Source organism: Mustela lutreola, chromosome 2 (genome assembly GCF_030435805.1).
Source record: "Mustela lutreola isolate mMusLut2 chromosome 2, mMusLut2.pri, whole genome shotgun sequence".
NCBI classification, from domain to species: Eukaryota; Metazoa; Chordata; class Mammalia; order Carnivora; family Mustelidae; genus Mustela; species Mustela lutreola.
In genome coordinates, this window is record NC_081291.1 from 213,331,531 (window position 1) to 213,352,878 (window position 21,348).

At 42.9% G+C, this 21,348-nt stretch overlaps 1 protein-coding gene across 1 annotated transcript; it reads right to left on the reverse strand.

Moving 5' to 3' along the window:
• Nucleotides 1–2,400: 2,400 nt before the first annotated feature.
• On the reverse strand, nucleotides 2,401–18,547 carry C2H21orf62 (chromosome 2 C21orf62 homolog). Its single transcript, XM_059164618.1, has 2 exons — nucleotides 18,165–18,547; nucleotides 2,401–4,959 (listed from the first exon to the last, which is right to left on the reverse strand). Exon 2 carries the CDS (start codon nucleotides 4,892–4,894, stop codon nucleotides 4,235–4,237), a length of 660 nt encoding a protein of 219 aa, XP_059020601.1. The 5' UTR covers nucleotides 4,895–4,959; nucleotides 18,165–18,547; the 3' UTR covers nucleotides 2,401–4,234.
• Nucleotides 18,548–21,348: the final 2,801 nt, after the last annotated feature.

Here is a 21,348-nt window from a genome sequence, read left to right on the forward strand (position 1 = left end):
AGTTTATTTTCACTTTTGTTTCCTTTGCTTTGGAGACATATCTTGAAAGAAGTTGCTGTGGCTGATATCAAAGAGATTACTCCCTATGTTCTCCTCTAGGAGTCTGATGGATTCCTGTCTCATGTTGAGGTCTTTTATCCATTTTGAGTTTATTTTTGTGTACGGTGAAAGAGAATGATCGAGTTTCATTCTTCTGCATATAGCTGTCCAGTTTTCCCAGCACCATTTATTGAAGAAACTGTCTTTTTTTCCACTGTATATTTTTTCCTGTTTTGTCGAAGATTATTTGACCATAGAGTTGAGGGTCCATATCTGGGCTCTCTACTCTGTTCCACTGGTCTATGTGTCTGTTTTTATGCCAGTACCATGCTGTCTTTATTACCAGCTTTGTAATAAAGCTTGAAATCAGGTAACGTGATGCCGCCAGTTTTATTTTTGTTTTTCAACATTTCCTTAGCGATTCGGGGTCTCTTCTGATTCCATACAAATTTTTGAATTATTTGCTCCAGCTCTTTGAAGAATACCGGTGGAATTTTGATCGGAATGGCATTAAAAGTATACATTGCTCTAGGCAGTATAGACATTTTAACAATGTTTATTCTTCCAATCCAAGAGCATGGAATGGTCTTCTATCTTTTTGTGTCTTCTTCAATTTCTTTCATGAGTGTTCTGTAGTTCCTCAAGTACAGATTCTTTACCTCTTTGGTTAGGTTTATTCCCAGGTATCTTATGGTTCTTGGTACTAGAGTAAATGGAATTGATTCTCTAATTTCCCCTTTCTGTATTTTCATTGTTAGTGTATAAGAAAGCCACTGATTTCTGTACATTGACTTTGTATCCTGCCACGTTACTGAATTGCTATATGAGTTCTAGTAGTTTGGGGGTGGAGTCTTTTGGGTTTTCCATATAAAGAATCATGTCATCTGCGAAGAGAGAGAGCTTTATTTCTTCATTGCCAATTTGGATACCTTTTATTTCTCTTTGTTGTCTGATTGCTGTTGCTAGGACTTCTAATACTATGTTGAACAAGAGTACTGATTCTTCTCAAGTGCACATGGAATCTTCTCAAGAATAGACCACATACTGGGTCCCTGCATATTCTCAGATCACAATACTTTGAAACTGGAGCTCAATCACAAGGAAAAGTTCAGAAGGAACTCAAACACCTGGAAGCTAAAAACCACCTTGCTTAAGAATGCTTGGATCAACCAGAAGATCAAAGAAGAACTGAAACAATTCATGGAAACCAATGAGAATGAAGACACTTTGGTCCAAAACCTATGGGATACAGCAAAGGCGATCTGAAGGGGGAAATACATAGCCATCCAAGCCTCCCTCAAAAAAAAAATTGAAAAATCCAGAACACACCAGCTGTCTCTACACCTTAAAGAACTAGAGAATCAACAACAAATCAAACCAACTCCACACATAAGAAGGGAAATAATCTGGATTAGAGCTGAGATCAATGAGGTAGAAACCAGAGATATAGTAGAATGTATCAATGAAACTAGAAGCTGGTTTTTTTTTTTTTTTAAAAGAATCAATAAGATCGATAAACCATTAGCCACACTAATCCAAAAGAAAAGAGAGAAAGCCCAAATTAATAAAATTATGAATGAAAAGGGAGAGATCACAACTAACACCAAGGAAGTAGAAACAATAATCAGAAGTTATTATCAACAGTTATATGCCAATAAGCTAAGCAACCTAGAGGAAATGGATGCATTCTTGGAAAACTATAAACTCCCAAAATTGAACCGGGAAGAAATTGACAACCTGAACAGACTGATATCTAGTAACGAGATTGAAACAGTGATCAAAAACCTCCCAAAAAACAAGAGCCCAGGGCCTGACGGATTCCCTGGGGAATTCTACCAAACTTTCAAAGAAGAAATAATACCTATTCTCCTGAAGCTGTTTCAAAAAATTGAAGCAGAAGGAAAACTTCCAGACTCTTTCTATGAAACCAGCATTACCCTGATCCCCAAACCAGGCAAAGACCCTACCAAAAAGGAGAATTTCAGACCAATATCACTGATGAATATGGTGCTAAGATTCTCAACAAGATCCTAGCCAACAGGATCCAACAGCACATTAAAAAGATTATCCACCATGAGCAGGTGGGATTCATCCCTGGGCTACAAGGATGGTTCAACATTCGCAAATCAATCCATGTGATAGAACAAATTAATAAAAGAAGAGAGAAGAACCACATGGTCCTCTCAATTGATGCAGAAAAAGCATTTGACAAAATCCAGCATCTGTTCCTGATTAAAATGCTTCAAAGTATAGGAATAGAGGGAACATTCCTGAACTTCATCAAATCTATCTATGAAAGACCTACAGCAAATATCATCCTCAATGGGAAAAAGCTTGCAGCCTTCCCGTTGAGATCAGGAACATAAGGATGCCCACTCTCACCACTCTTGTTCAACATAGTATTAGAATCCTAGCAAGATAATGCATCTTAAGGTACTCATAATTTCTAAATCATTTAATTTTGTACTTTATTAATAAAAATACATTAAAATTCAGTTTTTTGTATTTTCAGTAACTAATGATAGTAAATATATTTATTTTTTGTTCTTTCACTTATATTATTCCTGCTTTCCTTTTTCCAAATCCTTTTTTTCTCCTTGTCTTTTTCTCTCACTTTAAGCTTACCTCTCAAATACAATATCAGTAATGAGGTCATTGCATTATTCTATTAAAAGTCATACTTTGGTCTTAATTTTGGCCTGATTTAAACACTGACATTATGGACTAATGCTAATTAGCCTGAATGGCCAAATCCCCCACCAATTAAGCAAATGTCGATATTTCAGGTTATTTCAGTTACCCTATGTTAAGGGTAAGAGAAAAAAGTGTTGATTGTGATCTGAAATCATCAACCCCAAGACATCCTGTTATTTTATAATAAAATTCTTTCTTACCCTTATGACATTATAAATGCAATTATGTTTCTAGTTCCTTGCACTCTAAGTTTGGACATTTGTATCATAATTGCCATGGATTCTTTACATTGTATCTCAGTGGTAAATTGAGTCTGTGAAGAAAATTTTTCTTGGTACACTAAGATCAGTTTCCTTTTTATTTATTTATTTTTAATATGTTGCCTTGGTTCCTTTTGTTGTAATACCTCAGACCACTTTGTATCAATCATGTCATATAATGTGTCTTAACTTTACAGTTAAACATCCGAATGGACTGAGCCCTAAAAGTTCTTTGGTTAATTTTCTTTTAGTCATATGAGCATCTTTTCCCATAAGAATAACATTATAAATGATTATTGGATTCCCAGGTTAGCCCCTGGTGGTGTTAAATGCAGTTCTAATGGTATTAATCCAAATTCTTATTTCTGGAGCAGGAGGAGGAAGGGGAGGGAGAGGATGAGGAAAATGGGAGAAGAAAGGTGACGTTGTATGGTGGGGACAAAGAAGTAGTCAAAGAAAAGAATGAAAGAAAAGGGATGTAAGAGAGAAACTCCCTGTGTTTAGGCCTTGCTCTAAGCAAAATTTTGAGATATATGTCATTGATTTTTGTGTCCTCTGGTTTTCATTTCTGTATCACATTCCTCTAAGCTTAATGCTCTCATTTGGTCTTAAGGTCCCACCCCAACCTGACCTGTTCCACTCTTAAAACTCCCCTTTCTCAGCACATACATGCTTGGCAAGTATTGGTCTAAGAGGTATTTGGAAAATATGAGTCTAGGAGAACCTAATCATTGTGTGGAACTCACAGTCCCAAAACCTGTGAAATCTATCCTTCTCTTCTTAGGGGAATTCCAGTCACTGTATCAAAATGAAGCAGAATAAAAGGAAGGTATTGTTTTGAAGGAAGATGTCTTCCTTGGTGGTCATCCCCAGTGCTCAGTTCCGCTAAGCAGTCCTTGGTGTGTATTGCTTTCTCCATATCTGATCTGACATTTTCCCACAGACCCCCGAGGAGCACAGACCCAGCTGCTCTCAAGACTTTCTGGACACAGATCATTTTGTTTGGTTGGTTGGTTTGGGGTTTTTTGAGTTTTGTTCCTTTTTTGTTTTTTGAAATCACTCCCATGGTTGAGCAAAGAGTAGAGCAGAGAGGGCTGGTGTATGTGTGGCTCTGTGGTGAATGGGGGCTGGGCAGACAGGTGAAGTTGTAGGTAAGGATGCCCATGGGCTTGTTCCCAGCTTTCTTGTTCAAATTATCCATAGCTTGCCAAAGTTCCTGAAGGCTGGCCTCTGTTACAACGTTAGTAAATGAACGTGACGACATAGCTTTCATTGCTTAAAATTGGGAAGGTTTCAAAGTAAGAAAAGTAAGGAAAATTGTTGGCAATGTTGGCAACGTTTTCAATACTGTATGCTTTTAATGATGATTTCCTGTTGAAAAGCGCCAGATCTAAGAAGGAGATGTACATACATGTTTGCCAGCCTCTGGGGAACCACACGGGCTGCTCTCTGGGTTCCCTTTCCCCACCATTGAGCATGAGCGAGCTCTGCTCTGGTGATAGACACTTGGCCTGGGTGTTGACCCGAAGCCTCTTCAGACCACAGATAGCAAGGTAGTCAGTGGGCAGAGTGTTGGTGCCGCACAGAGAAAGCTTCAGGTCCCGGACCAGCGTGAAGTTCAACAGGAGGCCCAGGGCTGATGCATCTGTGAACCAGATGGTCAGATGGTCACTGTAGCTGGTTTGATGGAGGGCTAAAGGCAGGACGGTTCTACAGCTGCACATCAAGTTGGCCAGACTGTAGTCACAGTCCTGGACATCTGCAGGGCAGCTGCAGTTCCGGATGGTGTTTTCCTTGGTGAAGATCAGTGTGCTGTTCTTCTGCCCTCCCGTGAAGCAGTGGAGAACAAAGATGCCCAGCATACCAGCCAGAAGGACCCTGTGCCCAGGAGGTGGTGCCATTCTGATCTCAGCGTGTGCCACCAAGCGTGTGTTTCCCCTTCGTGAGCCAGTTCACTGGAACTCACCTGAAAGGAAAATATGCAGCTTGGTTATCACAGGCTCTCTTTAAAAATGTATAGCTTATGGGCACCTGGCCAGCTTAGTCGGTAGAGCCTGGGACACTTGATCTCGGGCCCCTGAGTTTGAGCCCCACGTTGGGTGCTGAGATGACTTAAGAGATATGCAATTGATAGAAAAGGTTACCCATGGTAACCTCCTCTCTCTTATAGTTCTATCAAAGGCAGGCAATGCATGGAGCCCAAGTGCAGACACTATCTTTTCTCAGAGCCCCATGAGAGACAGCAGCCAATCTGTTCATCTGAGACATAAGACTCCCTGTGATGTCTGTTGACAGACTAACACACCAACAGCGAGCAAGACAGGGTGCCCGAGATGAGACCCCGGCGTACCCTGCTGTCCGTGGGCAGGGATCTGTAGTGCTTTGACTGTGCACATTCTCCAAACGTCTTTTGTGGACTGAGTACCTGGCAGTCCCTGGAACATGCACATTCCCTCCTCCCCCTCAATATCGGACTTCCTGGAATTCAGGAGACAAACACTTCCGTGTTGGATTCAGCTCCCCAAGTGCTACCTGTTAAACAACATAGCATGAATACCAGTGAAACATTTAGTTAATGATAAACTTTAATTTCTAACTAGACAAGCATGCCCCCCCCTCATATTAATCTGTTTATAGATCCATTGATATATTCCTGCTCTCCTACAAATGTAAGTGTTAGAGTAGATTTTAACTGTGTTCATAGACAGTGAAAACGCTGATCACACACCAATTAATCACAACGAACTTGCTTATCTGCTCCTTCCCCGGAACAAATGTTATAAACAGATTTTATCAAATAGCTTAGTGTAGGGCTCCAAAACGAAGCAATATATCAGCAGCGATCAATGATCTAAATAAGGTAGGAGCGTATGCATGGTTTTAGGAGTAATGCCAATGTCCGATCTGGAGGAAAATGCCCTAGTACCTGGCATATAATAGATGCATGGTCTTCTTTTATGGTGAGCTAGGAATGAGACACACGTTATGAAGTAGGGTGCCAGGTTTTCAGTCTTGTAAAAATAATTTCCCCTGAGTTAGCTGACAGATGACCAAAAGATGCAGGACCAAAGATACCATTCAGTTCTTGTAAACTGACCAATGAGACAATTCAGTTCATCTGCATGTACAAAGCACCATGGGCATGGCAAAATACTTGGAACGAGATCTCTGACTTGGAGAGTCCACGGCTAGTGACAGGACCCCCACAGGAAGTGCTGAGCAGGGATACATGGGTCAGTCTGAGAGGCTGAATATGTGACAGCAGGAAAGAAGCAAGGCAGACATACACCACTTAGGGTGCAAGCTGAGGCCACAAGGTGGCAAAGCAAGGCAAAGGGAAGTTCAAGAGGGCAAAGCTGAAAATGCCGGGGTCAGGTAGAAGATGGAGAGCACAAGTTCATCAGCTGGTGGCTGAAGTGCAGGGAGACTAAACCGAAGCTCAACCAATAAACCTGAATAGAAGGTAAGACATTAGTTCACAGCCATCACACTTCATTCATTCAGCAAATGTTTACTGGGCATTCACTGGATGGCAGGCACTTCGCTAGCCCTGGGGACATAGCCCAGAAGACAACAAGCTTCTAGAACTTGTGTTCAAAAGGACTTGATTCTGCTTTCAGGCATACCTATGAGGACCAAAGGGGCCGTAGCAATGGGGAGGGAGAGAAAGCAAAGGCAGGAGTCAGGTAGGGTTCAGCACGGGCCATGTGCCAAGGTCAAGCAGAAGAAATAAAGATGAACAAGACGTACCCTTGCCCTCCAAGAGCTTATAAGCAGAAGAGGAGGACAAATGAGGCTGAACTGAGAAAGATCCTATTGAACATACCAGTGGTTATAGGAACATAGCAGAGAGATAGGTTAAAGTCCATTTGGGGGTCTGAATAAGGTGCTTTATAGTGTTTTGTGTTTATTTTGAAGTTGACACAGGCTTTTCTGAAAGAGTGTATTCATTGGTTCATTTTTTAATAAAAGAAAGGTCTTTGAGAAATGCCTAGAGCCAGAATTCTTCCTGAACACAAGATTTAACAGTTTTAAATAGTTTTAAAATGCGGTGGTGACTACCCCACTTAGTAAGGAGCAGTAACTTATTAATTACAAGATAATTTTAGATGATCAGTTGTCCTAGATTCCACTGAAGGTTTCTAGGTCTTCATGCCCCAGTAACCCTTTCATCCCAGAACTAGGAAAGCTGTCATCAATGCCAATGGCTTGCTCTGATCCCAGCCTGGAGGGGAAAAGGGAGGCGGAAAAGTTTCTACCCATCAGCCTGGAACCTGGTGAGAAAAGTGCCAACTTCATTGTTCCAGATGCTGGTACCATTCAGAGACATGCATGGAAAAAGAAAAGAGGTAGGAAGGGAAACGGATGATGATTTCCTGAAATGAGTGGGGCTAGAGATCATAAAAGGGATTTGTGAGCAACCCCCTGTCCCCTGCAGTCAAGGCCCTGGCTGGACCTCAGGGTGACCCCCTCCCTGCTTTTGGATATCAGGGAACTTGAAAGCTGAAACAAGAAGGCCTCCTGATAGGGTACAGAGTGGGACAAATATCCCTGGTAATAAGCTTACGGCGTTTCCAAAAAGACGCTGTTGGACATTTTTCTCCTTCGGTTTTATCCTGGGTAAAAAACCACTTGGTGTTTTTAGATTTGTTGAATGTGGATTGTGAACACCCGAGTTTCACTGTGTGTTTATTCATTTGTGGGCAGATTCCAGCCTGGAATTAGGAGAATGGGCACAGATACATCACACTGTCCTTGCCCTTAGCTATGCCCTTGACCATCATGGGGAAAGAAACTGTTTTTCCTCTGGGGGTTGCTCATCTAGTTAGGAGGGAAATCAGGATCTACTGGTGACCATCTTGTCTCCAGAAGGAGTGAGCTTGCCTGATAATGAAGCCAACACAGAGAACAGGCACGAAATGGAGAGAGATTCCTAAAAACCTTCTAGAGCACTGAAATCAAGCCATGCCTGACATCCTTCCTTGATTTTTGAAATATTTGAACCAGGGTTTTTGTTTTGTTTTGTTTTTCCCACTCAAACCAGTCTGAACTGGATTTCTATAACAAGCAATGAAACGAATACACTGACATTTGGTAAGCTATCTTTTTTTTATTCATTCAATAAACCTTTGTTGAGTCCTCGCTGTGTGCTAGCCTCTGTGCAGGAAACCTAGAAGAAAGCCAATAAGATCTCCCTCAAGGGGTTATTCCCCAGTAAAGAGACACTTGAATCGATAATCACAGTATGATGTGACAATCACTATAACAACATTTTGTATAGGGTGTTATGTCTACAACTAACTTTGCCTGGAAATGAAAGGTATCATGATAAGCTTCATGGAAGAGGTAGTATCTGAGGAAAGCAGTAGTTCTCGAGTAAAAAAAGAAGAAAAAAAGTTACCTATGTAATTAGCATAGGGTGATCAGAATTTGGAAAAACCAAAAGTAGGACCGAGAGATTGATGGGCTATGGGGATAGTCGTGGGAGAGGGGGGCAGAGGGGTCCTGTAGGGTGGAAACTTCTGACTTGCCCTGACACATCATTTTCTCAGCTCTTTGTGTGCTCTATCATTAGGATTTGCCTCCTATGTCCCAAGATGATCCCCTTCCCCACCCCCACGATGGGCAGGAGCCTAGCAATGTGACGGGTCTATGCTGTTCTGCTGATGTTGTGCTGGAATTTGCCCATAAATGGAAAACTACATAGTAAAGCTAGGGCAAAGGTTGATTCCTCCCTCATGTTGCAGCATAATGCCATTAAGGAGCCATAGGGGTGGGGAGGGTGTGCTTTGCTCCACGTGGTCATGCAGGGACTCAAGCTTTCCTCCCTAGCTCTATCCTCTCCCAGGCCTTTGGATCCTCTGTAGGATTTTCCATTCACATTTCATCGGCCAGAACTAGGCATGTAGCACCCCTCTCTGCAAGCAGCTTGGAAATGAAATCCAGCACCGTGCCAAAGGAGGAGAGGACAGCCTGCATATTGGTGGGCACTAGAGATTTCTGACATGCCTAGGTTGTAAGACGTCATATGTGGCTTTATGCAACCATGATCAACAGGTAGTTCAATCCACCCAAATCTCTCTGGCAAGATACGGAAAACCATGTATGATCATTAAATCTTTGAGCCTTTAAATCACTGAACATGTTGATAAACCAGGGCAATGATTCAGAATCAGTCCTAATATTCATTTTGTATCACCACAGAAGAAATCTCAACGGCAATTAATACCAGCAATTAGCTGCACGAAAGCAAAGATTTCTGAATTGAGCAGATATAGACATCAATAACTTCAAAACAAATTCCACACAGATTCTTTCTCAGTCTAGGATTACACCCAGTGTTTAGATAATGTTTATCCTTGGCTCCAAAAGGAATGTTTCAAACTGCACTAGTTCTGTTTATAAGAAGATATTACTAGTAAGGAGATAGTGTGTCTGTCAGTGGGAGGATACCATTTGGACCATTTGCTCAAAACAGATTTGAAATGTCTTGAATAATGATGTTTTGAACTCTGTAGTCTCAACACAAAAGAGAAAAAATATTATTGTGGAACATCATAGTGGTATTCCCCACTTCTAACAGCAATTAAAAACTAAGAGTGACTTCAGATTTTTAATTCAGAAATGGGTTAAATTGAAATTAGAAGGGATCTTTTAATTTCAAAGGTGGAAAGGCACTAAGAGAAAAGACTCAGCTGAAGAAGCTGGGGAGAAAAGACCGGACACAAAGGAGATGCTCCAGCAAGAAACAGATGGTCCGAAAGAGAAATCTTCACTGCAGACAGAGGAAGAAAAGGCAGAAGACAGGCACCCCAAGAAATCCACTTTGAAGCCAGAACTTGGAGAGCTAGGCTAGGCTCTTTCACAAATGCAGTTCTCAAAGTGTGTTTCTGCAAAACTCCTTGAAGATTCCAAGGGGGCGAAAATGAGAGAAATTCCAGAAAAGGAGACAATGTAGCATTTGGGGTATATCCCACAAAGAGAGAGCTACACCTTACTATTGAAGTGTATTTCATCAAAAAGGTTCCCACTGTTGCTAACCCTGAGAGCAATAGGATGGCCTCACTTACCCCAGGGGTCTAATGGGTTGCCCCAGGAACTTGGCATGTACTCTGAGAACAAGCAAGTAGCAACTAATTATAGGGCAGGGGGCAATGTGATTGGTGGGTGCTTATTAAAGACACAGAGTAAGTGTTGGCCGGATAGGCCAGGAAAGTCTCCCAAAAAGGGTGTTATTAGGGCCATGCAGAGAATGGGGTGGGGAGAGGGAAGGGGAAAGGCTGCAGATAGAAGGGTCACTTGAGAAAAACCCCAGAGACTAGAGTGCTTGGCACATCTGGGAGCCCATGGGGCCGGAGGGAGGGCAGGGCAGGGGTAGACAGGACCTTGCAGCCAGGCTCAGGGTTTTAGTCTCCAAACTGTTGTGGCCTTCCTTCTTGTCTTCCTCCCCCTCCTACCTCTTCTCCCTCTCCCCTGCCTTTTTCCTTTCTTCTTCTTCTTCTTCTGTTTTTTTTTTTTTTTTTTCAGAATGAAGAGAGGTTTCTTTTCCTTTTATTTATTTATTTGAGAGAGAGAGCACTAGAGCGGGGTGAGGGGCAGTTGGAGAAGCAGTCTCCCCGCCCAGCAAGGAGCCTGATGCGGGGCTTGATCCCAGGACCCTGGGATCCCAGGACCAAAAGTGGATGCATAACTGACTGAGTCACCCAGGCCGCCTCTCTCCAAACCCTGATCCTCACCTCATCAATAAAAACTTTAAAAGCCCCTCCCCAATAGATACAACCTTTCATTTATTAAAAAAATCATCATAAATATCATATTTATATATCATCTACATTGTAAGCTATACACAGTAGATTTTTTTAAAATTTGAGGTGGAAAATAATGAAAGTTGGAGGACCTTCAGCTCCACCTTGCTAGCCTGGTTTGCACACTCCCTTGGATGCAAATACTCCCTTAGGAGGCCCCTGAAGGAGGCAAAAAGGAGGCGCTGAAAGTTGGTAAGCAGAGCAGACCTCTTTAGTTCCAGGTATGAGGCAGGTCATTTAGGTGCCGGGCAGAAATGAAATTGGAGTAGAGACACAGAGAGCACCCTGGGTTCTAAGTAAGAGAACATTTTTCTTTTGTATTTTCTTTGAAGGTTTGCCTCTCCCGATTTGCCGACTCCTTCTCCCTCCAGGCTCTCCGGATAAATCTATTTCAGTATCTGGACTCCGGGGGTGCGTGGAGTGGACCAAGAGAGGGGGGTTTGGTAGGCAGGGTTGAGGACCAAGCTCCTACCCTCCTGCAGGCCGGCAGCCGGGACACCTGCCTGAACTCCTCAGGAGGGACATGTGGTGTAGGAGGCAGGGGGTCCAGAGTGGGAAGCCCTGGAAAAGCTTTTGGTTTCCTTCTTAGCATCCTAGCCTGGCTTACCTGGGACTCCACTCCTGAAGATGCCCATTCTGTCCCTGACCGCCCAGAGAAAAGGCAGAGTTCACTGAGTCAGGAGCCCCTTGGTGGGTTCATTAGGCTGGCAGTGAGACCAGCTGCTGGCAATACAAGTGACAGGCAAGATTATGAAGTGGCTACAGCAGCTTTCCTATCTCCAGAGTCCCCTTGCTGGGCCTTCCTCTTAATTCCTTGGTCAGGGCTCATCCAGGTGCCTGGTGTTAAAAACCCACTCTCATACAAGGCTCTAATGGCACATGGCTAAGCCTTCATTTAAATAAACACATTCTCGCTCAAGGGTATTTGCACTTTAAGCCTTATTCCTACGTGTCCCTTGTTAGAGAGAAGGCGAGGATTAAATAAGAAATAGGGGAGAAGTGTGGGATGGAGACTCCTCTCGAGGACCCTAGAACCGAGAGATCTCCTGTTCTCAGGTCCAGGGCAACTCATCCGTAGCTGTGCAATCACCCTTCCCAGGCAGGTCAAGGAGGAAGTGCCGGCTCCCCTGTATTATGTGGACGAGATGCTCATGAGAACCCTTTAGGTGCAGGACCTTGAGAAGCTCTTTGAGAAAAAAGATCTTGGGCATTTTTCTTTTCTTTGGCTCTGACCCACAAATGCACCGCGGGAGGCAGGTTACAGATAAAACACTATGAAAGATGATATTAAAGAAAGGAGTGATAGCTTTGATGTTGACTATTTCAAAGTTTGCAATGTTGAAAGTCACATTGATTTGGATCTCTCCTTAAAGTTTTCTTAACTGTGATAAGTGTTGTCTTTTCTTTCTTCTTCACATTCCACAACAGCACACCCCTATCCCTGGTATGAGCCACTGAATGTTCACATGCCCTCCCAAGAGTCTGCCTCTGGAGATACTGCTTTGGGCAGTCTCTGTTGGCGAAAGCCACTTCCCTGTCATTGAGCATGACATGGTTCATTGTGAGAGGCAGAAAGCTGACTTCAATGTGATTCGGAGATGATTGGGATCTCGTTGGATTTATAGAGTAGGAGCTAAACGGTTTGCTGTCATCTGCTTTATTTCCTCATCCAGAAAATGAGGAACTCAAAGTTTATGTCTCCATGAGATGACATTTAGACAAAATTAGCCTCAAGCATGCAATTAGGATCTCAAGAGGACACAATTTAAAGTATTTTTGTGATGGTTCCTGTTCAACTCACTGTACAGGGAGTACACTGTGAGCCACCCAGAAATGACTTTCTGAGCCATTTCTCTCAATATGACATGGGGGTGATAATTCCTATCACACTAGGATACAATACGAGTAGAGAAGGATGCATGTAGAAATATATATAGTCTATTAGTGCTACTCATGAGTACTGCTAACTACTAGTAGGTATACTATGATATACATAGTATTATTAGCTATGATATTTTGTAAAGTCAGAATTATAATGATAAGAGGGATATATTAGCATGCTCTGTCCAGGCATCCCAAAGTCACCCCAAAGAAATTGAAAGTTACTGGTTCATTCAATGCACTCCTTACATCAAAAATTTGAATAAAGAATAGATTCAACATAAAGCAAAAATGCTTCTTTGCACCTTTTTTCTTGTAACAAACAACTCTGATTTACAAACATTCCTCTGTAATTCTGGGGAATGGGAAGCCTCAACATTCTTAGTGAAATAATCTGGTAAATGGAAATAAGTGTCCATTTCCCATTTCTACTAATTCTACACATTCTAACTTAAATGTGCGTAAAATGTTTAAAGGAGCCGTAGGGTATAGGCAATGATCAAAACACATTCTTCCTGGTCTCTTCTTATCCCTGCTAGATACTGTGGGGGGCCGGGGGAGGCGGTGGGAAGGGTGAATAAGAGCCACTGGAGGTACATGTCCTAATCCCTAGTACCTGTAAATGCTGTTTGTAGAGCAAGAGGCACTTTGCAGAGCAGATGAAGTTAACGACCTTGAGATGGGGAGATCCAGGAGTATCTGGGTGAGCCCTGCGTCATCACAAGGGTCTTCTAAGAGGAAAATGGGAGGAGTCAGAAAGAAAAAAGGCAATGTGACCATAGAAGTAGGGATCAGAGTGATATGGCTATAAGCAGAGGAACGCCAGCCCAGCCACTTCCAGATGCTGGAAGACACAAGGAACGGATTCTCCCCTGGAGCTCCAGAAGGAATCAGCCATATTGACACATTGACTTTAGCACAGACTCGTTTTGGACTTTGACTTCCAGAAATGGAAGAGAATGAATTTCTTTTGTTTTAAGTCACCGCGTTTGTAGACACGTGTTATGTAGTAATAGGAAGCTAAGACAGAGGTTTAAGGAAGCGACAAAACACCCTTCAGACCAAATGCACAGGTAATTCTGTTTACAGCCCTGCAGCACTTGCTAGGTATTTCTCATGTCTTATTCCTCTCACTAGCCTGGATTACTGACAAGTTTGGGGGGTAACTAGATCTTCAGCTCCATTACTTGTTTTCAGAAATACCAGGCTCAAAACTGTCCAGAGTAGTCATGCTGAATTGGACCCAGCCCAGCCTAAACCGATGCATCTGGACCCGTCTCATGAATTCAGAGGGGGGCCTGTAGCCAGCGGTTATTTGCATGTGTGGAACTGTCAAGGAAGAAAGAAGGAAGAGTGAAGATGATGTGTGAAGGCCTCGGGCAGGGATGAGTGGAGGGACAGGATGGCACCTGTCTCTTCTCAGCCCAGACTAATTAATGCCTTGGGCTGAGTCCAGTGGAGCTGCAGGCAGAGGCTGCCTGGACTTCTCTCAAGAACTCTGAGAGGTGGGGCACAAATGGTCCCTCTCTGGGTGACAAAGTGGGACAGTGACCTGGGGACAGAGCCATTCTCCCCACTTCTGCACTGAGTGCAGGACAGCTCCAGCACAATGAGGAAGGAGGAGCAGGCAGCACCCTTTGGCCCTTCCAGGAGGACAGACTGGGGATGTCCCTGGTCACTGCTCTCCTATGCCTGTGGGTGCCCCTGGAAGCCATTGAGTGACATCTGCAAAAATCCCAAAGCCAACCTCTTTGGCTTTGCCATTGAGGACCATTCGGGTTTGCAGTTGCCTTGGAACTTTCCTGTAACTGTTGGGGACACAAAGCAAAGCACACTCACTTGGAACGGGGACCAGGAGCCCCAAGTCAGGGCCCCAGATCTCTGTCCTTCCACCTCCCTAACCCATCCACCCAGGCCTTCCAGGAAGAGCGAGCAGAGTTAGGAGATATTGATCTCACAGATATTTGTGAGCTTTAGAAGCCATCGCCCTAATTGCTCTCAGTTGAGGGACTCTAATAGCCCACATCGCAGACCTCCCCACAACTGAACACCGAAGCATCTAGTTTTGTAAAACTAGCCTGGAACAGCTTTACTCCAATTACTGGGCCTGTATTACATGAGTGTGAGGTTGCCAAGGAAAATGAGTCAGAGTAATCCCTTTGCTAAGAGATGAGAGGAAAAAAAAAAAAGAAAAAAGTCTTGTAAACCTTTACTGTTTTAATTACCTGCTTCCAGAACAATAAAAAGGGAGTAAGATCTTCCACCTAGTATTGTACATTATTACAGCTCCAGAAAGGACGTTGAACTATATCCCCACAATGTAAGACTTAAGCTTTTTCCTTTCGTTTGTATTCAACTATTCCAACGATTCGATTTCAGAAGAGTTAAGAATTAAATTTTCCTTTAGTGGTTTTAGTTACAAATATTGGGACCAAAAGCAATTTAAACCTTGCTGCTTTCTTTAAAAAAAAAAAAAAGAAAGAAAAAAAAAAGATTTATTTATTTTAGGAGAGAGAGAGAGAATCCTAAGCCGACTGTGCTGAGTGTGGAGCTGGACGCAGGACTTGATCCCATGACCCTGAGATCACGACCAGAACAGAAAACTAGAGTCAGCCACTCAACCGACTGAGCCACCCAGGCGCCCCAAACCTTGCTGCTTTCTTGAAGACTTGTGTCTTTAAATGCCTCCTGGGAATGATGACTAAAGGTAATGTGTAATTCTGGAACAGAAAGAGGACATTCTAAGGAAATCTGAATAAAATGTGGACATTAGTTAATAATAATAATGTACTGATATCTGTTCATTAATGGTGACAAGTGTATGTAGCATACATACGTGAGACGTAATGATAGGGGAGACGGAATGTGGGTCCAGTGGGAGTCTCTGTGTCATCTGCACAATTTTTCTAACACTAAAATAACCCTAAAATAAGTGGGGATTTTTGCTTTTGTACAACCATTCTTTTGTTGACTGCATGTTAACCTATGGACTTCAATATCGTCTGTATGCTGATGGTGAACCTGCTCCCACACTCTTCCCTGAGCTTCATGCTTGTGTATCCAGCATCTTACTTGATAGCTCAACTTGACAGAATATCCAAAGCACCTCAAACCTAATTGGCCATATACACAACTCTTGATTCCTACGAGAGTTCGGGCTGCTGGGTAGAGAAGACATGTTATTGTATCAACATTTTATTGCATCGACACAGCTCCTCAGCCCTGTGTTCCCAGGACTAAACCAGCTAAATATAGAAACACCGATAACAGAGAATGTACTTCCAAATAAGAGGTGTGGGAGATACGTGGTATTGAAAGTTGACTGAAATTAGGAACTATGCATATGCTTTATGGATTAATAATAACAGTTAATGAGTGCTTCTTTGTCCCAGGTACTCTTCAAAATACTTTTACATGCTTTATATCATTTAATCCTTGCAGTCACAGTAAAGGTAGATATTTTGAGCCCATTTTTAATATCAGAAGATGGAGAAATACAGAGGTTAAATAGCTTTCCCAAGGTCACAGAGCCTGAAAGACAGGGCTAAGATTTGAACTCAGGCAGCCAAGTATGTTCTAGGGAGTCGTGGTGGAAATTATAATGTTATTTTCCAGTCCAGACTCATGTTCCTACTCTAAAACCTCACATTCTATCACTAGATTCTGTGCCCTTTAACATAAAGGGTGTATAGCAAACTCATGTTAGAGGCATAGGAAACAAAATGAATGAAATGAGTTCCAGTAGACATAAACATTTTGGGAACATTTTTTTAAATGAACATTTAGGGGTGCCTGAGTGGCTCAGTCGGCTAAGGGTCTGCCTTTGACTCAGGTCATGATCCTAGGACCATGGGATCAGCCCCACGCAGGGGAATCTGCTTCTGCCTGTCCCACTGCTGCTCTCCCTGCTTGTGTGCTCAAGTGCTTTCTCTCTGTCAGATAAATAAGTAAAATCTTAATAAAAACAAAAGAATATTTAGAAATTAGATTTAAAAATAAGGACATCAGTTGAATGCTGCTTCTGCATGTAGGACGCAGATTAACTCAGAGAGTGAGCCAATGGGAAGGCTTAACTAAAATATGTAGCTACTGCCTTCTCTCTTTGACACATGGCGTTATGAGAAATTGTTCCCCAATGACTGCGAACTTCTGACTTGGTCTATGCTCAGCTGATCAGAACACTGGGGTTCAGACCCGCCAGCATGGCACATACACCCATGTCTGTGCTCTTGATCATATACCCATGAGCCATGTGGCTTATCTCTTCTCCCCACTAACACAGAGACGTGATCTACTGGACACTGAATTTAAAAAGTTGATTGTGTACTAGCTTTAAGCAATACAAACACTGGTATGGAAGAGAAAATTGGGAAATCCAAGTCGGCTGTGAAAAAGCACTCTTTTCCATAAATACTTTATTGAACCTATTATTTTCAGAAAATACCGTTTCTGTAAAAAAATTTTTTAATGGAAGTATCTTTTTTTCAAACATATTGCATTATTTGGGCCAAAAATAAAAGTTAAAAACTTCCTAAAGATCCCTGTTTTCATTAAAAAATTTTTCAAACACACGAGGCTGGATATTTTTGGTAGTTTTTAAAGACAGGTTTTTACAGAGTATTATGTATAACTCTTCTGAAACATTTCCTCTACTCAGTTCATGCCAACACACTTACTGCTAAAAAAAAAAAAAAAAAAAAAAAACTGTTAAAAAGCATGCTTATTAAACAATAACATTTATGCAGAACTGTGTAAGGACTCCTAGTTTTGACTAAAAAATCCCCGTGCTCTTGCCTTTGACTATAGTACTTATCGTATTTTTTCACTTTTAAATAAAGGGACATATTTTTTACCAAGTTAACCAATCCATGAGTAATGCTCATCTAAGCATTCTTCTTCTCTTTCCATGTTTTCCATTGAGCAGTGTGTAAAAAAGCAATAAATATAATGCTGTTAGATAAAAACAGAGCAAAGGAACAGTATCAGCTGATGTTTTGAAAGTTCCCAATTTTCTGTGGGATCACGATAAGGCAAAGAGGTCATCTCTTGTGTGTAATTACGACTTTGCATTGAAGATGGACTGGGAAATAGAGCCAAATATTTTAAATAGAAACAAGCCCAGGTTCCACGGAGATATCTGTTGTATAATATTAGCCTACGTGAGTTTATCTGCTTAGAGACTAAATGAGAAGACCATTTCACTCTTTGCTGAAGACACTGAAAACATTTCCTTTTAAAGGCAGAATCTCAGTAAAGAACAACTCATGTGCTTAGAAGCCTAAACAAAATCGTTTCATGGTGAAAGTCACCCGTTAAGTGTACATTTTGTTCAGGAAATGTAATTTCTGTGAGAAGAAGGGGCGCCCACCGTGGCTGTTCATGTGGTCGCAGAACTTGCCGGTCAGCCAGCAGAAATTCTGAAGCTACGAAAAACTGTCTGCCCGGCTAGGCATGCTTTTCAAAAAAGAACAGACAAAGTACTTACATCTCAGAGTTCTACCGTGAGGCTCACTTTTCCACTTTGCAGACCTCTGCCTGATTCTTCACTCCGGCTTGACAGCTGTTTTAATCTGCAAGGCAGGAGGGAACGTGTGGTCTTGCACTGGCTGTTCTTTTCCGTTTTCAGAGGGCCAGTGGCCCTGGTCGTTCTCATGGCAACCAGGAGGAAGCTGCCGGCCCACCAGCTTCATTAACCACACAGCAGGACAGAACCTGCCTTGGTGAGTGCTGGCCACTCTGAGGGTTGGACAATGGAAAGTTTCCAGAAGAAACTAGGCAGGGTGCTGCTGTATGCTGACCTTGAAGGGCTGACAGTAGTGGGAGAAGTTCTACTTTAGCAGGAAATGGAATGGGCTAAGTTTAGAGCGTAGATTCCTAGATGCTTTTGTTTTCATGGTTTGTTTCATTCTTTTGGGCTTGAGGGATTGTTATGTATGTAGATGCTTGAACTAGGGGAAAAACCCTCTTGTGGTTGTTTCAAAGAGCAGATGAACACATTTCAACTCCAAAGATGTTGTCCTGTTCTCTCTCTCTCTCTTTTTTCAAGCACTTTTAAAAATGTTTAGAGCCGGGACGCCTGGGTGGCTCAGTTGGTTAAGCAGCTGCCTTCGGCTCAGGTCATGATCCCAGTGTCCTGGGATTGAGTCCCACATCGGGCTCCTTGCTCAGCCGGGAGCCTGCTTCTCCCTCTGCCTCTGCCTGCCATTCTGTCTGCCTGTGCTTGCTCTCTCCCCCTCTCTCCCTCTGATAAATAAATAAAATCTTAAAAAAAAATGTTTAGAGTCACAAAGCAAATAAACATGTAAGAAATATTCTGGGGACCTTAATTGATGAAGGGTCAGTAAATACTGGAGAAATCAGGTGGTGGTGATAGAGGAAGGTCTCACTAATTAAAAACACTAGGGAAAATCAGTTGATTTGTGTTACCCTGATATAGATTATCCACTATTTTAACAAAGAGAGTCCCTCTTGAATGAATTAGGGAAGTTCATTCTGTTTATTTATTATTCACCTAGGGAACCCTTACCACATGCGTGTGCTGTGCCAAGAGCTGCAAGGGACAAAAGGAATTAATGACTTAGTTCTTATCTTCAAGCTATAATCTGGAAGGGGTATTTATGTCAGTTGACGGTGAGAAATGTTTGAAGGGAAGTACGAAGAAAACACACGGGAGTTGCAGGAAGGGTAGAGCTACATGTTGGCGGGAAGACTGGACACGTCTTTGTAGAGGGGTCGCATCCGATCTGGAGTGGTGAGATGTAAGGCGAAAGGGCAATAATGTCTCATGGAGTGAGTCTTTGGCCAATAGAGAATGTGAGCTGATGGATGAAGCCTTCCTCCTTTCTCACCCCATTCAGTCCTGACGCCCAGGTCATCTGAAGTCTTAGTCCACAGGACGAAGCAACTCAAGCAATTAAGAATGTTGCTAGAGCAAAGGTTTGGAGATGGCAGAGTACTAAGCCTATTCAGCTCTTTGAAAGCCAGTGAACCACAGTCAGGAGCAAGGGAACTGAGAATAGAGAGAATCCACTATTCCCAGTGGTTAGTTTTGGCAAAGCAAACATAAATGCTACCATAGGAGAATAGCGGAACATGGGCTTTGGCTCAAATCTTGATTCTACTACCTTTTTGAACATTACTATTCAAAATCCGTGAGCCTCGATTTCCTAATCTATAAACAGGATAGCAATACTTCATTGAAAGGTTGAGGTAGGGATTCAATGAGATGACATGCGAGGGCAGAGCCCCCTGAGAACAGAGGAAGGGAAAGCTGACCAAGCATTCACCAGCTGTCCCAAATTTCCAGAGCGACAGTGGCTAGTACAGGAATTTGACACACTGACCTTCTATTCCAGGGTCTGCTTCCACTAAAATACCCAACTTAAAGAGTCTACAACTACCATTGCAGCTGCGGCTCCAGACAGGATTTAAGTTTGACCGATCACATCTCCTTGATCTGGAACTAAGTCACATGGAGAGAGGACCACAGTGTTTTGTTTAGGAATTGAGTTTGGTGGGGAGTGAGAAGAAAGTTCTGGGCATCTTTCTTGCAGGCACGGGCCTTGGCAGAACTGGCCTTGTCTGGGAGCAAGCACTGTGGGGGCACAGCTTTCTGGTTGACTTGCTTCCTGGTCGTAGCAGATGTGTCAGGGCTTGGAGTTGAGGTCTGTGGTCCTGGCTTCCGGCTGGAGAAGGTGGCCTCTTACTTCAGCAACTTCCTGATTGTGGAAGAGGCAGCAGCTCCCTCCATAGCTCAATCCCCCGGGGACTTTCTGAGCTCAGCCTACCATCAGTTCAGCCCTCTCCATGATTCAAGAACTCTCTGTATGTCTTCAGAAACTCCTTTCTATTTAGATCAGTTAGAGTGGACTCTGTCCTCTGCAACCAACGTGAACCCTGAATGACACACCAGGGATAAGTTCTAGCCAATACGAGCTGAGTGGTGGTTTTCTAGCACTGCCTCCTCTGCTGCTTCTTCCTGTGTGAACACAGCGATTGCAGGAATGTGGAGCAGCCCAGTACCTTGAGGACATTGCTACATCCCCACAGCCACTCTGTACTGCTCTGTCTGCTGGAGAAAGAGACCATTACCTGCTCATAGACATTTTATGACCACGAGAAACTACCTGAAGCTTTTATTTCTTTTCCTTTTTCTTCTCTTCTCTCCTCTCCTCTCTTCTCTTCTTTTTTCTTTTCCACAAGAGCAATGCAGACTCCTGAGAGCACATGCAGATGATACTCAGTGCATACTGATACACACCTCTCCAACTTATCCTGCAGAAATAAAGCCAATTGTAATTCTGCATGGAGGCAAATCGTGCTTTGTCTTCAAACTTTAGCAACTGCTTTGATTGTTAATTAATATGTTGGTTACCCAAACTCTTTGAAAGCAAAGCCTCAAACACCACTCTTTCCAATAGCCTTTCTGCAGGTATTATCATCCGAAGTCTCTATTACCACTTGCTAACCACCTTCAAATCAACACCAGTATCTTCTGTTAGCGTTTACATCATTCTGGGCAACTTCAGGATGCATCTCAGGTCCTCCCTTTCCATCCCAACTCCTTCTGTGCCAACCTGAACATTCCTCAGTTCACTGCAGGATACCCAGGCTCCTGTCCTCACCTGGGAGCTCTGATTGTGCTCTAGACCTTGTCATTGGCGTGTGAC

Excerpts from the sequence above, each read along its gene's own strand:
- C2H21orf62 (XM_059164618.1), bottom strand. The coding sequence starts at position 4,894 with ATGGCACCACCTCCTGGGCACAGGGTCCTTCTGGCTGGTATGCTGGGC.